This window comes from Pempheris klunzingeri, chromosome 2 (assembly GCF_042242105.1).
Source record: "Pempheris klunzingeri isolate RE-2024b chromosome 2, fPemKlu1.hap1, whole genome shotgun sequence".
NCBI classification, from domain to species: Eukaryota; Metazoa; Chordata; class Actinopteri; order Acropomatiformes; family Pempheridae; genus Pempheris; species Pempheris klunzingeri.
Window position 1 is genome coordinate 7412916 of NC_092013.1, and position 21320 is coordinate 7434235.

The 21320-nt window shown below is 42.1% G+C and overlaps 2 protein-coding genes across 5 annotated transcripts; both read left to right on the plus strand.

Moving 5' to 3' along the window:
• The first annotated feature begins 3625 nt into the window (after positions 1-3625).
• On the plus strand, positions 3626-8186 carry LOC139218955 (keratin, type I cytoskeletal 18-like). Of its 2 annotated transcripts, none has more exons than XR_011585687.1 (7): positions 3626-4190; positions 6273-6355; positions 6704-6860; positions 6965-7129; positions 7225-7350; positions 7512-7796; positions 7938-8186. XR_011585687.1 is itself a non-coding variant. In XM_070850713.1 (7 exons), exons 1-7 carry the CDS (start codon positions 3723-3725, stop codon positions 7975-7977), a joined length of 1260 nt encoding a protein of 419 aa, XP_070706814.1. In that variant the 5' UTR covers positions 3627-3722; the 3' UTR covers positions 7978-8186. The 2 variants fall into 2 exon arrangements, 1 of the variants encoding a protein (XP_070706814.1); XM_070850713.1 differs by having other exon boundaries at positions 3627-4190; positions 7512-7732.
• Positions 8187-10511: 2325 nt separating this feature from the next.
• eif4ba (eukaryotic translation initiation factor 4Ba) lies at positions 10512-20183 on the plus strand. Of its 3 annotated transcripts, XM_070850685.1 has the most exons (15): positions 10512-10581; positions 12327-12467; positions 14028-14233; positions 15084-15200; positions 15301-15355; positions 15515-15661; positions 16124-16255; positions 16436-16597; positions 16737-17007; positions 17216-17304; positions 17589-17847; positions 18016-18053; positions 19120-19249; positions 19623-19695; positions 19902-20183. In XM_070850685.1, the coding sequence occupies exons 1-15, from the start codon at positions 10569-10571 to the stop codon at positions 19977-19979; spliced, it is 1911 nt and encodes a 636-aa protein (XP_070706786.1). In that variant the 5' UTR covers positions 10512-10568; the 3' UTR covers positions 19980-20183. The 3 variants fall into 3 exon arrangements, with proteins under 3 accessions (XP_070706786.1, XP_070706794.1, XP_070706802.1); XM_070850693.1 differs by lacking the exon at positions 19120-19249; XM_070850701.1 differs by lacking the exons at positions 19120-19249; positions 19623-19695.
• Positions 20184-21320: the final 1137 nt, after the last annotated feature.

The following is a 21320-nucleotide window of genomic DNA, read 5'->3' on the forward strand; positions in this document are numbered from 1 at the left end:
TTGACCTTTCTCCTCTAACTGAATTGATGGGTGAACAGTACACACCTCTGTGCAGGTTGTGTGTGGAGCCTGCCTGATATGAAGTTTTAATTTTGCAAAGTCTGCATTCTGCCCTCGAACTATCAATTATATTAAAATGTGTCCAAATGTTACTACATTTTCTGTCGCTCATGTTTCTCACCTGTCCTGCCTGCAGTCTCTGACTATGTAGCAGTGCTCTCTCACTCTCTTGTCTCTCCCTCACTCCAGTTCTAAGGCTCTAAGAACCGGATCGTTCGCGACCGACACATCACTAAGTCATATGGTATCATCACTGTTCACGACCATGAGCTAATCTACATCATAAAACTTGATCCGTACTTGATGATGTTGCTGATTCTTAAGCCACACCACCAGTGTGGCTGTAGGAATGGAAAGATTGGCCTGTTATCCATTAGTTTGGTCCAGATGGAAATATCTCAGCAACTACTGGACAGGAATCTTTTCTCAGACATTCACAGTCCCTATGGATGAAACCTACTGTAGTTATCCACTGAGGTTTCCTCCTGCACCATCATGAAGTAGACATTTGTGATATAGAGTAAGACATCTTGGCAGCTATTGGATGGATTGTTTCTAAATTCACTACAGATTTGTGATCAAACTTTGCATTATCTCCAAAAACCTCCAAAACAACCAACCCCCCCTCGGCCTCTGTTGTACTCTGTATTTAGTGCTGAATAGCAAATTTTAGCATGCTAGCAGGCTAAGCTAAGATGGTGACCAGAGTAATCACACCCAATCCACCAAACAACAGCATGTTTGTCATTGTGAGGATAATGTTAGCATTTTGCTCTGCCTAAGTCTTAAATGATTTCATCCTTCTTGATGTTTGTTTAATCTGTGCCTTTGTTCCTAACTAAATGTGATTTATTTAATGTAATAATGTTGTCAGAAGATATGGTAGCCTATGTCATGGGGTTTTTGGCTTCCCCTCACACATCTGACTAAATGTGACTGCTATTCGGAAAAAGATACTCCTGACCTTAACTTCAAACAGATAAGTTACGTTTTCGAGAAGTTTTCAGTTTTACTTCCTGAAATGAAACTAATCATTTGTGTCCATGTGAGAAACGGGAGTACGGGTGACTGCTCCTTTTATGTCTTCCTGTGAAATGTCTTTGGGCTAGAAATGGACATGACATCCCAGAGAGAAAATGTCTCTTAGTCGACACATTTCGCTAACCTCTGATGTGTGACCCCTTCGCGTTGCCAAAGGTCCTGACCATTAAACTGGAATACAGATTATAGATCCACTAAAAAGATAAACAAATGGACTCTTTTGGTGCCTTTTGAGCATCTTGGGTGAGTCAGTGACGGAGTGATCAAGAGAGGAAGGGAGGAGGAAGGGAGGAGGAAGGGCGTGAGTGTGTAAGAGTTTGTCACAATCACATGCACGTCCACATTCCTTCCTGCGTCAGGGTGCACACAATCATATGCATAAATATGCATATGCATCTATGCAAATATGCACTTTACACTTGTGTATATAAGCATATGAGTGCATACAGTCTGCACTGTAGATGGGCAAAAGGAACCCAAAGAGAAAGAGGGTGGGAAGAGAAGTTCATTCAAGGCCACGCTACGCTGCAAGTGGTAACAATCTGACAGTTGTCCAAGATTTGTGAAGCACATAAACTCCTGCAGTAGTTTCCAGATTCCTGCTGTGTGTTACCATGACTCATAGACTCCACCATCTCCTCTTTTCCTCCTCTTTTTTTCCTGTTTTATCCAGAAGAGAGGTGTACAATTCAGATCCAGACTACTGCATGTATGAAAATAAAATCTGGGGAGTTATCAATCCAATAAAGGTCTTTATATGAATACATGGTATGAGCAGAAATCACGAATCTCTTCTTTTAAAAGAAGGGATATGTGTCATAGATATATGCTAGATTAATTCCATGTAACTATTGGTCAAGTACGTCCCTGTTTCTATCTGTCAATGTCTTGTTTTTTGCGTCCTGGTGGGCGAGGCAAAATGTTGCCAGCACACATCCAAACAAACAGACAGTAGAGACGTGTCATGAGGTATGAGTCATGCTGATTTAATTCATCATTCCTCTTTACATCTGCCTGTCCTCAACAGAGACCAGATTCATCAGTGTTTCCTTTGCTTTTTCTCAGCTTTTTGGTACTCTATATGGTACTCTTTTAGTCCCTTTGACTATACTGAAAGAGATTAGTAAGTAAGTGCACAGTTAGGCGCTGGTGTGAAGTGTGAGAGACACTGAAACTCGATCAACCATGAAGGTGAGGTAAGATCAGGAAAGAAAAGAACTAGGTTGTATGAAGCTCAGGAGGTATTTCAGAGTTTGCCAGTTTCCCCTGGGGGTGGTTCATTTGGTTTTGTTATCCAGTTCTCTGGGGCCTGGAGAGCAAATCCTCTTCGACCACAACCTCAGCCTCAGTAAAACCAATATGAACCTTCCCAAAGTCATGCCAGAACACTATGTATTGTAGCTTGTTTTTTAGGAAAGCTATGCCGTTTCTTTCCTGTTTATAGAAAGTATTTTGTAGTAGGATCTGTCATTTAGTCATAAAACATGTTGATCACTGTTTTGTGACTCTGCGTGATTTTTCTTCATGTGATTCACAAAGGAACAATGAAAAAAAGAGCAATCAAAGGTAGTTATCATGACATGCACCACACCTGATGAGGCTTCAAAGTGTTTCAAAAGGGTTCAAAATCCTCAACAGGACTGATTTGCGCAGATAATCGCCTGTAGAATGATTGGAGAATGAGGGCAGCTTTTCTTTCCTTTGGATTGTACTCTGAACAATGTGCTATTGGCTTACTTTAGCTCTTTATGCATCATGTCTGTTCTCTGCTCCTCTGGGTATACCTGAAGCTTCGGTGTCCTTAGGTTTGCTTTTACAGTATGGCATATCTTATTGTTAACGCTGTTCATCATATTGTCTGTGCTGAAATGTGACTGGGATTGCAACTTATCGGCAAATCAGTTTTCACTGTTAATAGCTGTTTTAGTTATGACTAGTTAAAACAGAGAGGGAATCAGTTCTGTAGCTGCTATATCTCACTTCCAGTTTAGTTTAGATAGGAAAGCAGAAAAAAATCTATTTATTCAGGGGCCTGGTTGACCACAAACTCAGAAACTATGCAGTAAGTGGCAGACATTATGCCTTTTATGGGCAAACCAAAGGAATTTGGTAGCATGCTTACAAAGTAAACTTCATTTTGAAAAGAATGTTCTGCCCTTGAAACTTTTAATTTTTATTTTATTCCAGCTTTCTACTTTGGAGCATGTACTTTACCCTGGACAGCATTTCTTTCTTTCATTTGTTGTGGTTCATGTGATCTCTATAGTTCAGTCAATTAAACAGATTTGCTCTTGTTGATCAAATGTGAATGTTTTGAAGTGTTTTCACAACAGCAAAATGCCTCACATATCTCCTTGGAGACAGAAAATACATTGTAGGTTAGAAAAAGGGAACATGTGGGTGAATGAGAGCATGAGAGAGCAGGGAGGGGGAGCAGGAAAGGAGGACTGGGGCGATGCTAAAGTGGGCAGGGTCTGAGAGACCAGCTGTGATTGAGGGAGAGAAGCAGGAGTATAAGATCCACGCGTCCCGTTGCCAGCGTCACTTTCTAAGCCGGCCAGCAGCGAGTCTCCACATCTCATTTTTCACATCATCCTCTGCCGTGCCTGAACTTCTTCAAAATGAGCTTCAGAAACCTCTCCATGCAGCAGAGACCTTCTACCCACATCTCCATGACCCGCTCCACACCCCAGTACCGTGCTGCCAGCACTTATGGTGGTGCTGGTGGACAAGGTGTGCGCATTTCCTCTGCCACCTCATCTTCCCTGCGGTCTGGTGCCCCAATCTCCTCTTCTTCCTCTGCCTTCAAGCTGAGCAGTGCAATCGGTGGTGGTATGGGCTCAGGTTTTGGTGGTGCCGGTGCATCTATGGCGTCCAGTGGCGGTGCCGGTTCTGGGATCCTGGGCAACGAAAAGGGAGCCATGCAGAACCTGAATGACCGCCTGGCCAACTACCTGGAGACGGTGAGGCACCTGGAGCAGGCCAACAAGGAGCTGGAGATGAAGATCATGGAAGCTCTGGAGAAGGGGGGGCCCGACATGAGAGACTACAGCAAGTATGAGCCCATCATTGAAGATCTGCGCAGACAAGTAAGTATGTCAATAAACAATGATCATTAAAATGAGCATGTTGAAGTAAAGTTTGAAATATTGTCTGAAACTGGGAAGCTGTGGCTGCTGGTTGAAGACTTTGATGCAGGTGAGACAGATAATGAGAAATGCTTTTAAAGTGTTCAATGGGATCTCTAATATAAGAATCACTGAATGATAAGTGCTGTGATGGCACTTATCATTCAATGTTTCAAATGTAGTCCTACTTGTAGCAGTAAGTTTTATCAGTGTATTTATTATGTATCTGTCTAACGTTGAAAAATGAAGAATAAGAGTACCCATGATGAGAGGGGAAGTATTTTCTTTGTGGGTTATCAGATTTCTTGCAAGAGAATGAAGGGTGTGGTTGCTAAGCTCCAACCCTCCCCCATAACATTCGTTTCTGCCACAAACTGACCAGAACTTCCTCTGATGAATCACCAACATGTGGGTATCGTCATGAGAGGCAGACGGAAAAGTTCTCAAACAACCCTCACCAGACAAACGCATTTCCAAATGGTCCTGCTTGCAAATGGTGATTGTACACGCATTCTCTGGTGTAGGAGGGCCTCAATGTGAAACAGATGTGTGGTAATGACACACACACACACACACACAAAGGATCTTGGGCTGCCAGCTCGAGTGTGTGTGCGCGCGCACATAGATGCATGTGAGTGCAGTGGTTGTATAACAATCAGCCCCAGTCAGCGGAGTCAAATGTCACATTCTTCTCCAGACTCCAGATCTTCAATGTAACATAATGGCAGATTGATGGTGGCACTATGTTTTTCCCAACACTGAAAGGGACAAGTAATTCCCTTTTCCTCTGAAACAGGAACAAAGCATAAACTCACAGACACACTCACACACAAAGAATTTTACAGTCTCTGCAGGCATAAACACATACAGTGATATATACAAAGAAAATGACAGATGGAGACAATGCAGCTGGGTGAAAATTTAGAGGGAAGAAAAATCTTTCTGTATGACTTATCCAGACAGGAAACCCATTTTTCCAACAATGCTAAAACAAACCAGATTCTGCTTTGGCATAGGAACATCCCCACTTCCTGTTCCTCTTCTCACTGAATGTTTCTATGGATTCAATCATGTTGGTGCTAGTGTGTAATCTGACTCTGGGGCCTCCGTAAGAGAAATAGTGATTCAAACCATATATTCAATTTTGTAACTATGAAACATTTCTATCTCAAAGCACATAATGATTGGAGCAGACCACTAAGCACCAAATACTGCAGTGAATAAACACTGTTCTTCTTAGTAGTTCAACATTTTTGAGCATAGATTTGATTATCAAGTGCTGACTATGCCAGGCTGTTTGACTTCATTCAAATACACATCACTTACCTCATACTAATTAGCAGTTTTATCTTATTTGGGGTTTTGCTTTATTTGATACAAAAAGCATGTTTGTTACAGATCCTCCAGTTTGCTTTAACACTTACTTTAAGGTATGAGATTTCAAGAGAAAAACATTGAACATTTATTTATTTTCATTACATATGTATTTTTTTTGTCTTTTGGCTTGCATGTGCGTGAGGGTATATGTTCTCAACTTATTCCTGCAACAGACAGATCGTGTTCTTAGTTTAGAGTCTATTTTTGCAGGCATTTCAGTCACATACCAAAGTATTAGACAAATTGAATTTTTGACCTGATGCTGGCAAGATGGAAAATCAGAGGAACATTAAAGTCACTGATATTCACCCTCTAGGGACAGAGAATATCCGAACCAAATTTGGTCACAATCCATTTAGTAGATGTTGAGAACACTGTACTCCAAAACAACCAGACACAAGAGCAGTTTCCTCCCATAGGCCATCACTCTAAACAAGAATACCTTGCAATGAATCTTATTTTATCATATCTGAAGACTTCTGGTAGTTGGACAACCTGACTTATTTTAAGAAATCTTATCGAGTGAAAATCACTTACGGTACAGATAAATGTACCTGTTTTAAGCAAAAGAGTGCTCATGTTTAAATTATTCTCACTTAAACTTGATATTTTTGCAGCAAAGAGGTTTGTGGTTAAATGATTGTGTCCTGTGTTCTTTCTTTCCAGATCTTTGATAAGATTACGGAGAACGCCCGCTTTGCGCTCCAGATCGACAATGCTCGTCTTGCTGCTGATGACTTCAAAGTGAAGTATGTTCTTTTAGGTTTAATCTTAGATATTTATGTTGTTTTAGATATCAAGCATAAATAAAGGAGGCATATCTGTGCTTACTCTCCACACCCTGCACACAGCCAGACTGCTTTGGTGCAAAAAGTCATAGACCTTGCAAATGGAAGCCTGTGCAGAGTTTGCACAATGCATGTGGTCTAATATCTACAACATCTATCTATGTATACCACATAGAAACGAGCAGCATGTTTGTATCTGGAATATCTCTATGTAACTTCAGTCCGTTTCAAAATTTTATACTGTACAGCACAGTGGGAGTAACAGCTGCTAGTGTTTGTACTAGAGCTTGTGTCTATGCACACATACAGGCACGACAATGAGATGGCAATCCGCCAGTCTGTGGAGGCCGACATTGCTGGGTTGAAGAAAGTCATAGACGACACCAACATGAGCAGGATGAACATCGAGAGCGAGATTGAAGCCGTGAAGGAGGAGCTCGTCTTCCTCAAGAAGAACCATGAGAATGTGAGTTCACTGTGCACATTAATCATCACTCTTTACTTACTTGGAGCAGCGGCTTGACGTCTTCAGTGTTGTTGCTCGTTTCGCTCTTTCTCACGGCCCAATAGGAGGTGATGGAGCTGAGAAATCAGATCTCCCAGTCAGGGGTGCAAGTGGACGTTGACGCTCCCAAAGGTCAGGACCTGGCTCAGATCATGGAGGACATGAGGTGCAATTATGAGAAGATTGCCATGAAAAATGCAGAGGGCCTAAAACGGTGGCATGAAAATCAGGTAATGCAACGTTAGCAAGGGTAATCATTTGTAAACACACTTGCAGCAGCTATCTTGTTTGTTGACTAACCTGCACCCCTCTGTCTCCCTGTCAGATTTCAGAAGTGCAGGTGCAGGTATCACAGAACACAGAGGCTCTCCAGGGAGCCCAAATGCAGTCGAGTGACTTATCCAGGCAGATACAGACCCTGGAAATTGAACTTGCATCCCAACAGAGCCTAGTAAGCATGCATTTTGCGAACGTGTGCTTTATATGCTGTTATCATTCATTCAAAAACATCCATTCAGTTTCTTTGTCAGATCTTTGTGTAGAGATGTAAATATTTCCCAAATAATAATACAATAAAAAACAAATAAAACGTCCTTTCCAATCCTTTAACAGAAAGCGTCCTTGGAGGACACATTACACAACACAGAGCTACGAAACAACATGGAAATGGAGAAGTACAATAACGTTATCATCCGTCTGGAGGAGGAGCTGACCAACTTGCGCGCAAACATCCAGCAACAGACCCATGAGTATGAAATGCTGCTCAACATGAAGATGAAACTAGAGGCTGAGATCGCCACTTACAAGACTCTGCTGGATGGTGGTGACTTCAAGTAAGAGTTACAAAGGGATGGAGAAGAAAATTCAGGTCGAGGCAAGGAGATGGTGATGATGGTGGTGAATACTGAAATCACTTGTTATCATTTGCATGGTCACATATACAACTACGTTCATCAAGTGAGGCCGTAGTTCCAGTAAGTTCACGTGACCCGTTTGAATATTTCTAAAGTCAAAATGCTTAATTTGTGTTTTGTACAGGCTCCAGGATGCAGTGGATGAGCTGGCAGCCACAATCTAATTTGGAACAAAGCATCTGGGATCAACACAACAATGAAAGCAGAACAACCCACAACTAACCATGATGGAGAAAATTCCATGTTGGTCCAATCAGCTAAAGCCAATTTTAAACCAAGACCACATAAATGATTGAAGTAATAATGAATAAAGGCATTTCTACCACACCACAGTGAGAAATGGAAATGAATAAAACCACTTCTTGACCCACAATCAAGGCTCTTGTGTATTTGTAATTGTTACATAATATAAAAATATGCATAATTTGTTTTGTGATATTTTTTGTCATATTAATTGCACATGTACATATCAATGTATATGTACAGTATATACACATACATATATACTGTATATATGTATATGTGTACTGTATATAACAACCTTAGCTGATTGAAAAACAAATGGCTGACAAATTAAATTATTTAATAGCTGGCTTAATGAAAAATAATCTTAATACTATTGTCTGTTCTCCATGCAGACTTTCAGGATGCTTAAAGTTTCTGTAATGGATGTTTGGCCACTAGGGGCAGAAGAACAAGCCACAGTCCTTTAATTATTACCTTTTAGTACATCTGTTCTGGGGTTTATGTGATCACATTACACATCCAGCAAACACAGGGCAGTACTATCTTTCTGTCAAGCTTCTGGTCGAATGACAAATTAATAATATTGACTGGCATTTTACTTCTGGTTTGGTCTCAATCAACTCCTCTTTCTGCAACTTTAACTGACTGGTTTATAATACAGAAAATGTGATTCGAAATACTATGCAAATCTAAATTTTTATCTAATCTTGTTCTTATCCAGTTCTTATCCAAAAAAGAGAAACATTCAGACAGCCATATTTACTATTTTCCAGAAAAAGTATGTCCATTAAAACATTACATTACGGATAGGATCCCTACAAAATTAGACATCTAAGATCCTTTCTATTTAACCACAAACAGCCATTGTTTCGAGCTATTCACACCCACCAGGCTTCATTAACAATAACGGTAATTTTACCTTAGAGAACACGGAAGTGGCTGTTCTACTGCCGCCTTCCATTCATTTTCTATACCGCTTATCCTTCAGGGTCATAGGGGCTGGAGCCAATCCTGGTTGACTTTGGGCAAGAGGCGGAGTACACTGTGGACTGGTCAGCAGTCAATCACAGGGCTGGCACATAGAGACAGACAACCACTCACATTCACACAATGAACCTAACCTGCATTTTTTTGGACTGCAGGGGGAAGCAGGAGTACCCGGAGAGAACCCACACAAGCACGGGAAGAACATGCAAACACACAGAATGACCTCCAGATTCAAACTGCAAACCGACCACTAAACTAACCCTTCAAAACACCAAAGTCACACAAGTTCAAGTTCAAGTTCAAGTTCAAGTTCAAATTTCTTTATTGTCACTATGCAAGATAACAAAATTTTGCAGACTCCCAGCAAGGCACATACATAACAACACAAACAAACTAACTGATCGTCACAGCAATAGACCACTCCCATGCAAAATGATTGTTTCTGTCTAAAAAGTCTGATGGTTTTAAACCAAGTGATATAATGGGTATTCATGGTTAAACAAAAAGGGATCTTACAGGTCTGACTGTGCAGGGATCCTTTCTGTAACATTTGTAGAAATACATGAGTTATTCTTTAAATCTTAGAAGCAACAATACGTGTTTGGCTCTCAATTACTCAAACAATCCACTTAAATTAGAGCTGATACATAGGATACTTTTAGACATGTAGCTATCAAACTTACATTTGATAGTTTTGTATTTTGAAACATCGTCAAATTTAGCAATAAAGCATCAAACATAAAAGTCTTGGAACTTTAATTATTCACAATTTTACCACTATTTTTATGTTAATTAAGACTATTAAGTGGAGCATATAAATCTATGTAGAGATTTTTGGAAAAGTCCTAGGATTTGAAATAAATAAGATCAGATAAGCCTTTACTGATCCCTAGCAGAGGAAATCAGTTTTTGCAACAGCATAAAGACAGAAATAAATACAGATAAGTATAGAAAGGAAAATAATTGAATAATAAGAGGGGTATAAAATCTAAAATAAGAATGGACATCAAAATAGAAAGTAGAAACTATACAACAGCATTTGTAGAGTCAAAATTACAATTAAGCGACTGTGATGCAGTTCAAGTGACAGAGTTGTGGTAAATAGCAGCAGGACCAACTAGTCTATGTCAACAATACACACCAGACTAATATATGACTTGAGTAATGTCAGTATTTGTCTGTGTTAATTTAACAGAACACATGCAAAAGTCAATGTAGCATTAACACAATATAGTATAATGTGCTACATTATGACTTAGTATAGGATATGAGACACAGTATCAGAAATATAACATAATAGTATTGTACAGCAATATAACGTAGTATACAGTATAAGAGTAAGTAAAAAGCAATGAGATTTGCAGCTAATAAACGATAAAATAGAAACTTGGTGAAGAGCTGAGCTGAGCAGATGTGAGTGAGCAAACAAGGGAGGAGGCATGCTCGTGAACGGCGATGCGCGCTCCCGATAATAAACCTCTGACGCCTTCATCCGGGTACTACCACGAACTCGCTCTCCAACATGGCGGCGTCAGGTGAGGTTTATGAGGGTGAACGATCTGGGAGGACTGGGGCGATTTCACCGGGTTATACCTCAATATAACGAGGCTCGTGAAGTTTGTGGATAGTTAATACCTCGCGTTAATGGCTCGCGTCGTTGTCCCGCGCGAATGAGCAGGATTTCGGGTTGTTTTGGTCCGCTAAAGACGTAACTGCTGGACGAAGGCGAATGAACGAAGCAACGACTTGCACAGCCTGAAAACGTTTAGCCTGCTGATTATAAGCGGTATTTTTATATTATATTAAATACAGCGATGTTTAGGCTCTCCGGCTGTGTGTTTACACGGTAATACGTGTGTCGGACGCTGTGTGACATGTTATGAAATGTTTCTAACTGCGTGCAGAGCTGGCACATTGTATGCCCGTGGCGGAGCTCGCCGTGGCGCTCACAGGAGATAAGCATCGGGCGCAAGCGCGTTTCGTGGAGGAGGGGTCGGGCCGAGAGGTCCGGGCAGCCCGAGGAGTCTCCCCACGTGTGCAGCCAGGCTCCCTGATATCGCTGCTTGATGAAACGGGGCAGCTGGGCCTGTCGGGTCGCATCGTTAGCACTTCCCTGGCAGCTTCACAACTTTGAGCCGTCCCGTCCAGCCGGCCAAGTCTTGCTCCAATGATGGCGCACTTGGATCCAGGCGCTGCGACGTGCACTAGGCCCTAAAACCTAGCCAGCTAAGCAGGGATACTTCCCCCGTCAGCAGTCTTTTGCTGACTAAGCCCGCATAGGCATAAAGACAAAAGCGACCGACGTAGATAGCAAGCAAACAACCTGCGTGTTTAGCCCCGACAGTTTTAGCTAACTGTCGTCCTTTAGCAGAAACCCGTGGTGCCAAAAGTTAAAGACACGCAGCTCCTAGCGTGCTAATGTTGCACCAGTCCACGCATGGAGCGCTAAGAAAGCTACTTGAACAGTCACTGTTATTTTTTTGGGTTCCGGGGGGTACAGTCAGTGAAGGCCAGTTAGTTAGGCCTGTAAACAATGACTTAGCGTTTTGCACCGGGAAAGAGTTGTTTTTAGTCGGTGTTGCTCTGTATGTGTGCAGGTTTTGTAACGATGTGTGTAAAGAATGTCCTGACAGCTGGGATTTTCACAATAAAGCTCACAGCCAGCTTTGTCGCTCCCCCCTTTTCTGCCTCAGACCAAAACAAACCAGACCCGCTCAATGAGATGAACTGGGTGAAGCAACTGGCGACTGTTTGCCATTCAAAAAAGACACTAAGAGGAGTGATCTGCAGTGGCTACATGGCCCATTGATTCAGACCTCCTCCAAGGTGCATTCCTTAAAGGAAAAAAAAAATTGGCAAACCTTTTCTCATCTGGTGCACAGTGACAGTTGGAAGGGCAGACCACTCCCTCTGTGTTAACTTTCAATAGGAAAACAAGTCAGTGTTTTTGTTATCACTCGCACATATTGCAGTCACCTTATCTGGCTTGGCTGGACAACATCTCGAACTACAAATAGTGTTCGTGTACGCAGAGATGCAGCTGTTCACGACAGACACACAAGTCAGTTTGAATACCCAGTCTGTCGGTGTGTTTATGTTTTGAACTAATCTGTCAGCGGTGCAGCGTTTCACTGCTGTAATGACTAATAATAGTTCAAATCCACTGCAAACCAGGGAAGTCATAATGATCATCGCTGTTTTCACACTGTAATGGTCATAATTGGGCCTAGCACGTGTTGTCCATGGCTAACTATGTACTCTGTGGTTCTCTTCTCTCCAGCTAAGAAGAAGAATAAGAAGGGGAAGACCCTGACTCTGACTGACTTCCTGGCAGAGGACAGTGGAGGCAGCAATGTGGTCCCCAGCTACCCATCCAAGTCGACTAGCTGGGCTGATGAAACTGACGACCTGGACGGAGATGGTGAGCACACAGATACACACACACACACACACACACACACACACACACACTTTATCTTGCTCACATTGCATCTGTCTTGCATTTTTCCACCAAGCAAAGTAACGGCCAATATCTCTCTGCTGCTTGGGGTTGTCTCTTAGCTGAGTGGGAAGAAATGAAAATGTGTTGAAGAATGCAGTCAGACTGGCAGTGCTGTCACCGTTTATGGTCTGGTAGTTGACTGAATGTAGAATGAGCAGCTTCGTTTTTTTGTTGTATGCTTAAACATGTTGTGGCAGAGCAGTAGTGATACTTTTATCCCACATCTGATTTACATATACATCTTGACACCAGTTTCTGTTCAGATATCACAACATTGAGTTTCTGATGCTGATGCTATGTTTTCTTTCCTCGTGCTAAAGATAGCTATCTAAAATCATGAGACATACAGCATATAACCATGTAATGAAACAACAACATAACTTAATTGCTGCTGTAGCTTAGTATTAAAATGTTCAGCCTGCAGCCAGCGCTACTTTTTGCAGTGTAAAACTTGAGACTTTACAGTTTTCTTCAGTAATGATTTTGGACACATTTGATGTCCATGTGTTAACTGTACTGTTTTGAAAGGAATCCACCAACTTGATGGTACAGATTTTTGATGGCCATTTTGAATATTAAATGGATGCTTGTATAGTGTGGATTGAGGCCTTTGAGGTCATTAAAATAACCCTCAAAACTCAGTCAGTCAGTCAAATAAAGTCAGTTATTTTTCTACTATCATCTATGAAGTGGATGTAGTTTCTCATGCACCCTGCCTGTTTTCCTGCTGTGGCTTGTACAACTTTCTCATACTTCTTTGCATGATGCATTAACGCACATTTTTGTCAAATGTATAGTTGTGAACCTCACAGTTTTGATTCATAACAATGTTGCACACTTTCTAGCTTTTTTAGCTTTTTGCTTCTTGCTAGAGCAACACATGAAGTTGCACATGTCATGTTGTCACATGATGTGTATCTAGTTCACCATATGCACATGACATTTGACTCAGGTACACTTAGATGTCTGAACTAAGAGATCATGTGAAATAGAAAGGGTTTCCATTCAGTGGGAACTTATTCACACTTCCTTTTTAATGGAAGTTTGGCTTTTGCTGTAGTGTCTATTGTATGTATTTAGATGCTTATGTTTACTAGTTAGAGGTGTGGACATTTCCACTTTAGTTCCTATAGCATTTTCTACATTACTTAACATTACATTGATTAATAAAAAAGTTGCCATGTGCAGTAATCTACAAAACTGAGGATGCAATACATCAAGATGCATGCAGTATTGTTGACTGCCGAATTATAATTGAATTATGACGCTATTGAAGAGTCACACCTCTATTGCTTATGCATATTTTCCCATTAAGATTCACCTTGTTGTAAAGTCTGTTACAAGGTTTATTTTACATGTGACAGAATAGATAATGTCCAGGAATTGAAGTGTCACAGAGAAAATGCTGCTGTTAAGTGTCTGATTTAGAAGTTTTAGGTTTGCATTTGTTTGAAATGTTCTCTCTCTTCATCTGTCTAGTCTCGACTTCGTGGCACACGGAGGAGGACACGTACCGAGCGCCACCCATCGACCGCTCCATCCTGCCCACAGCGCCTCGCTCAGCACGTGAACCCAATATCAACCGGTCCCAACTGCCCCGCAGCCCGCCCTACACGGCCTTCCTGGGCAACCTGCCCTATGATGTCACTGAGGAATCGATCAAAGACTTCTTCCGCGGCTTGGCAGTAAGTGTAGCAAACACGCTTGCAGCATATAACACGTAGCCCTTGGTCGGCATAGCTACTGCAGAGCTTTGTTTTTGCAAGGCAACACAAACTGTGAAACTCAAGTGACAGTTTCAGTTGCCGTCTGTGTTTCTCTTCACAGGAGCTGTAAAGACTTAACATATCTGAACATCTTGTGATGCTCGTCAGTCTTATCAGCATTCAGTCTCACTTGTAGTTTATATATTTATTCCTGAAGTCTTTTAGCCCACACTGACACACTGCCGTTGGGGCTTGTTTACACACTGCAGGGCCAGTGAATGTGTTTAGTAAGAAAGAACAGGACAGGACCTTGTTTCCTTTTTCCCCGTTGTATGTATAGACAGATGTTTAAGATGGGTTCTTATGTTGCTCAACCTGTTTGTCATATCTTACAGATAACAGAGCTTCCAAAAGTAAAGCTGGTCAGAGTCCCATTTCAGTTTGCTAAGCAGTTTGATGGTTGTAAAACTCAACAAAAACCCTTTAACCTAGTCATTCACATACCTTTTAAGTAAAACATTGCTACAACTAGAAATGGTCACAGCCCTGCAAGTCAACTAATGTTGGTGACACACTTCATTTATCAGCCACAGTGCCTGTCACGGTCTTAGCCTAGAAACTTTTTTTATTCACGGTTTGGCCAGAAATTAATGACAAACAGTCTCATCTTGCATTTTCTCCAGCTAAAAGCCAACTGATTTGTTCCATATTTTTCATTTGCGTGCTACTCTTATTTTCTTCTGATCTTGTTTTGGGTGAGCTGTACAGTGCTCAGCCCAGATGAGTGCATTCTCTTTTTCATATGTTGTCCTGTCTTCATCATCTCCAGATCAGTGCAGTGCGTCTGCCTCGAGAGCCCAGTAACCCAGAGAGGCTGAAGGGCTTTGGCTACGCTGAGTTCGATGATGTGGATTCTCTCCTGAGGGCCCTTAGTCTCAGTGAGGAGGTGAGAGGATGCAACAAGAACATGTTTTTATACTTATGTAATTTTATTTCAACACACAGAATTACTAACTGTTTGCCCCCCTATTGCTTCATGCCAACAGAACCTGGGGAACCGAAGAATCCGTGTGGATATTGCAGATCAGTCTAATGATAAAGGTACATTGCTACAAATTTTTTGCTGTAACCTCGTCTGGACACTAGTGTGCTATTGTAATGAGCCTCTCTGCCTTTATAGTCATTTAGCAAATGGGAGTATGCCCTCAGCCTTCATCTTATATAATTAAACTCAACGTCTCCATTTTCTTCACACCTCAGAGAGAGATGGTGGATCTATGGGAGGCCGAGACAGGGGTGGACGGATGTCAGACATGGGTCCTGACAAGACAGACACTGACTGGAGGGCTCGACCCACTGCAGACCCCGACGATGGACCTCCCAGGAGAGATGATGCCTTTGGAGAGAGTGAGTCAGACAAGGCTTTGTTTGTGCTTCAACATGCATACTTGTTTTAGACTTGATCCAGGGTATTTTTTTGATAGCAGGTTTTGATGGAAGGAACCAATTTCTTAGTGTCAGTGGTGTCAATGATACAAACCTTAAAATGTTCTGGTACAGTATTAGTTGAAAAACTATTTGTTAAAGCAAACCAAACTCCAAAACTCACTTGCTTTGAAAAATGGAGATCTCCCTGATTTTGCTTCAGGGTTGTGATAATGCCCCCTTTCAGTTTTAAATAAAAAAACAAAAACATGCTCAAGTGCTATTTATATATTCCTTTTCCTTCATGTTGACTAGACTACAAGAATTAATGCATTTTTTCCCCTAATATTCAATGAACAATCACAGCTCAGTCAGAGCAACAGTTCATAAGCAGAACAATTGTATGTATGAAACAACAACATTATTCTGTTATAATTGTTGCAGGATCACGCGACCGTTATGAGTCAGATCGTTACAGAGATGGACCACGGCGAGACAATGACCGCTATGATGGAGGTAGAGACCGGTACCGCGACCGGTATGACGACCGGGACCGCAGAGACTACGATAGAGGAGGTATGTCGTTCTGCTTGTTTGGATTCACTTCTACATGACTGTATCAGCAATTGTTTTGGCCTCCTGATCACATGCCCATCCTAATCACATCATTGGCTTACATTACATAGCCATGCTGCTGCCTTGATTGTTCTTAACCTCTTTCCGGTCTCCTCTCCCGCTGCCCTGCCGTCTCTCTAGGTTTTGACTCTCGTGGAGGAGGCGGCCGTCGTGCATTTGGCAGTGGCTTCCGCCGTGACTATGATGACAGTCGGGGTAGTAATGATCGTTATGGGGGCCGTGATCGTTATGGCGAACGCGAGGAACGGTATGAGAGACGGGATGAGAGGCGCGAGGAAAGAGGTGAGTTTAGTATAAAGTACTACGCTTGGTCAACATTTTTTATGAACTGAAAATCTCAAATAAGGTTATTGGACTGTTGGTGTTTGTGTGAGTTAACATTTTTCAGTAGTAACAGTAATATTCATCCATGTTCTTATAGCCGCTCCTCAGCAGAGACCCAAGTTGAACCTTAAGCCCCGTAGCGTGCCTAAGGAGGAAGAGAGTGGCAGCAGTGGCGGTAGCAGTACTTCCACAGGCCCAGCTCCGACCTCCAGCGGCAGGGCCTCATCCATCTTTGGTGCTGCCAAGCCGGTTGACACAGCGGCCAAGGAGAGGGAGGTGGAGGAGAGGCTGAAGAAAGAGGAGGAGAGGCTGCAGAGGCAACTGGAAGAGGACAAAGGCCGGGGACCTGACAGAAAAATGAGAGACAGGTTAGGGTTTGACATTGATGGTCATTATGCAGTTTTTTTATTTAGTTGAAACTCAGTTTGTGTTATTTATGAAGTCAAAGTACAGCTATTAAAAATTCTCAGTTTTGAGAGGTCATGTTAGTGATGTGCCTCTTAATGCAATTTTCAGCCCTATTCACATAACTGTCACCTTTTTGCAGGCATGTAAACTTTTTTTTATTGTTTTCAGGGATCCAAGTTGGCGCAATGAGGAATCTCATAACGAGCGATCTCGCACAGGAAGTGAGTCTTCACAGCAAGGAAGCACTTCTGGAAGAGGTGAGATTCTTCTGCTTTTCATTTTGATAGAGCTCGCCGTCCACAATCTGGTTTTCATCAGAGCTTAAGTCTGTGAGATGAGACAGAAGTCAAAGATTTAACTTTTAATAACATTTTTTTATTAAAGTAAATTATTAATTTTTTTTTCCGAATTGCTGTACTTTTATGAACTTAGCGTAAGTCATAATATCTTCAAGGTTCTGGAAAATATATTTTAAAACAAAACATCCAAATAAACTAAAACAATGCAACAACAATGTGCTCCTCTTCCTCTCCTCCACTAGCGTCCCGGTGTCGAGATAGCGAGCGCTCTGGGGACAACGAGGTTTTCAGCGGGAGGGAAGGTGAGCCCTCCTCCCCTGGGCCCTCCCCACAGACCCCCTCTACCGGCTCCAAGGAGCCACTGAAGGTGATGCCTGCTCCTCCCCCCAAGGAGAACGCCTGGGCTAAGAGAAGTGCTGCCAGCACAGGCTCTAGTGATGGTGATGGACGGCCTCCCGTCTCTCCTGTCTCCCCACATGGTTCAGGTCCTCCCAAGCTCAGGTGAGACTTTCAGGAACGTACTGTTCAGAAACAGCCATTTCTAAAAGAGGTCGTTTCAAGCACAAATGACTGAATATCCAGAATTAGCGATCAAAGGCTTGTAGAAAAGTTAAACTTTCATGTGACTGTTTTTTGTACTTTCCCTGATGGTTCTTACTTTCTCTTTAGCTCCCCAAGTTCTACAGATGAAAGAGGATCTGGAAAAGGTAAGGCCGACTGATGACTGATGGACACACTGGGGATTTTACCCAAAACAAACCGCAGTATAGACTATAAATAAAACTGAACAAGCTATGGCCAAGGACTCGAGCAAAACAAGGATCCGAAGAAGGAAGAGAGACAACAATATCTGTACAGATATGTGATAATGGAGGCTTAAACAAGACTCAGCAGCCACATTAAAGGTCATGTCAGACTGTAAAGGTCATTACACACAGGACTCCCCATCACTAGTGAGGCAAACATACAAAGCTTAGCACCAGTGGTATCTTATCCAAAGAGGTTTGCATACGACAAAAAACATTAGGATTCACCCCCTGGGGTCGTCGCACTGTATATCATGACATTCCATCCAAAAGTTTTTGAGACATTTAACTCTGGACCTTGGAAGTGTTTGACTTACGGACCAACTGGCACTGTCATCTAGAGCTTCGATGCTAATGTGGCTAAGCAGTTCACTCTTCAGCCTGTGTAGATTGCTTATATGAAAGCTTTTAAATATCTCAGAGCTCTCGTGAAAATTCTGACCTCGCAGTCCACAATCTGCCCAGTGCCCTTTGTGACTCCTTGAGGATTGTAGACTTGCTCAACAGCTTCAGATAAATGTGGTTGTACCTGCAGAAAGGGGTTAGGGTTAGGTTAGGGTTGGCTAACGCATGTGTGGTCCAGAAAAGGCGACTGAGGTTTGCATATTAAAAAAAGGTTCTGGGGTTTTGGTTTCATTTAGCCCACTAGTCCATAAAAGGTCGACCCTCACTATACAGATAGGAAGTTGATTCCTTATGGGACATTGGATAATTCTGGACTTGTTAATTTTTTTGGAAATATTTGGCACAACCTTCAAGCTGATATCAACTTTATAGGAATAGAGTTCCACTGTACAGGTTGCTTGCATTCAAGCAGTTGTGCACCTCTCATTTGGCCCTACATCAGTGACTAACACCTTTTGAATCCAACCCAGTGGCTTTTTACGCTGCAGTGTGTTGTGAGTGTAGTCTACTGTTAAAAGTCCACCAACCTCCCTTCACTCAACTGTCTGCCTTCTCCTTTAAGATGAGAACAAGGCTGACGGTATGCGTCGGGACCGGGGGCCCCCACGGGCACGAGGGGGGCCTGCAGGGCCTGGAGCAGGGCGGGGCCGAGGAGAGGGGTCCAACAGAGACCGAAGAAAGGAGGCAGACAGGTCAGCCATCCAAAGCTAGCAACTCCAAAGATCTTAATGAGACATGGAGGACATTTATTGGGCATCTGTGAAGAGTGGCCTATGTTCAGTTACACAACTGATTACGCATTCATTGTTCCCAGTGTTGTGGACACTAAGAACACCAGGATTTTATGGAGTGCCCATTTAATTCTTTCCTGTTGTTCGCCAAATAGTTACAGTCCCCATGATGTTGCACTGGAAATGCTGCATTAATTTTCAGATGATAAGGGAGCATAATTTGTGTTCCCTTTTTTTTTTTTAGCTGTGTGCTTAAGGATTCACAGCAAGGATTAGCTTTCCTGACCTGAGCTCTGCCGACTAAGTTTAACCGCAGTGTTAATTCTGATTGTAGAAAGGATAACAGAAGAGACCGAGACTCCAGACCACCCCCAGAGCCAAAGAAATTCGAAGAAACCCCAACCCCCGTAAGTCCGTCACTGCCAAGGTTTAGTCAGACTTTGATGTCTCTCGAATTATTCTTCATTAAAGGGTTCCCGTAAAGCCTTTAGTTGTTCTACCAGAGCTGCCCCCCCCTCGTACGTTAGTTTTTATAAACACCCGTTGTTTTTTTACAGTGCATTAACAGCCCGTCGTCAGTCTACTGTACTGTGTTTTCTTTTGCCTCTTTCAGAAGTTCAGCTCAGCCAGTAAGTACGCCGCTTTGCTAATGGACGGAGACCAAGGAGACGACGCAGAGGACGTAGAATAGAGAGAAAATGACGAGACAAGACCTGAAAGCGCAAGAAGAGGAGAAAACGACAAACGCAGAAAAAAAATAATCTCACATAGCTTACGAAAAAACTCCTCACGTGGAAGAGGCTCCTGGGAGGACATAACTCCCTCCCTTCTTTCCTCCTGCAAACCTGTCCTTTACTTTCAAAACACCCACCCACCCATCCTCCCTCCCCCGCCCTACCTTCAAGACTATTCAGGTTCTAAAGAATAGTCACATACTGGACTTGTTTTAAATGGAAAAAGGAGTAGCTGACACATGGAAAAGTGATGGATAACATTGAATTAATTGTAATAAATAAACGGAAAAAGTGGGGAAAAAATAATTTGTATATTTGTGGATCACAGGTGTGCTGAGATTAACAGAAGATGTAGTTTAGTAACTAGGACCTGTTTATTGAATTTTATTAACTTTTGACTTATTGACTTGCTTAATTGCTAGATTAAATCCATAATTATTCATTATAAACCATTTTTATTCATTAGTAGATAATTTGGTGATGCTATTTTAAATCAATCTCGGAAAATCAAATTTATTCATGAAAATTAGTCAAAATCCTGTCTTCCAATACTAACAGTCCTGAATGTTGAGACTGGTTACTAATTTAGAAACAATTGTCAATCGTGTGTGCACCATTCAGCAAATCATTGACCCACAGTATTACAACAGAGGACTGTGTAATACATAAGCTACAGTATTACGGGAGAGACTTCTGTGTCGAGACTGAAAGGAAAAACAGCCGCTGCACGACTCACTTGGAGAATCAATCAAGTGCCATTATCATCATCCCCAATCATTGTACAGATGTCTCTATTTCTACACCTTCTGATGAAATAATCAAATCAATTAAAGGCTCATAATGGCCGTTTGCGGTCGTCTCAAATATTCTCCACAGCTGTCTAAATCATTCGCTCCTGAAGGGAATACAAATATTTGGGGAAAGTCTGGTGTTACAGTCAGATTTGAGGAGATTACATGAACCTGTCTTCCAATTTGCAATAAATTGGGGTCATGTACGTTCAGATAGTATGTGGTCATTGTATATGTATGCATTAATGGAGGGATTCAGGCCAAGGGCTTGAAAAAGAAAACTCAGTGTTAGTTCAAGTGTGTTAACTCCACATTCAAACCAGATTTTTCTTTTTGCCTGCTTTCGTAGTTTAACCCACCCAGGTCCTGCACAGTTTTGTGACAGCGTGGCATTTTAGATAAACCATGAAACCTCGTCAGTCGCAGAATGCAGAGTTGCATCATCAACCGCATGACCTTCATGTGCAACAACAAGGTATTTTCCTCCACTTACTGTTCTCCTGGTGT

Coding starts and splice junctions, on each gene's coding strand:
- LOC139218955 (XM_070850713.1), top strand. CDS start 3,723: ATGAGCTTCAGAAACCTCTCCATGCAGCAGAGACCTTCTACCCACATC. Junction 6,861..6,964: donor TCAAGAAGAACCATGAGAAT/GTGAGTTCACTG, acceptor ACGGCCCAATAG/GAGGTGATGGAGCTGAGAAA. Junction 7,733..7,937: donor CTGGATGGTGGTGACTTCAA/GTAAGAGTTACA, acceptor TGTTTTGTACAG/GCTCCAGGATGCAGTGGATG.
- eif4ba (XM_070850685.1), top strand. Junction 17,305..17,588: donor AGGAAGCACTTCTGGAAGAG/GTGAGATTCTTC, acceptor CTCCTCCACTAG/CGTCCCGGTGTCGAGATAGC. Junction 19,696..19,901: donor TCGAAGAAACCCCAACCCCC/GTAAGTCCGTCA, acceptor TGCCTCTTTCAG/AAGTTCAGCTCAGCCAGTAA.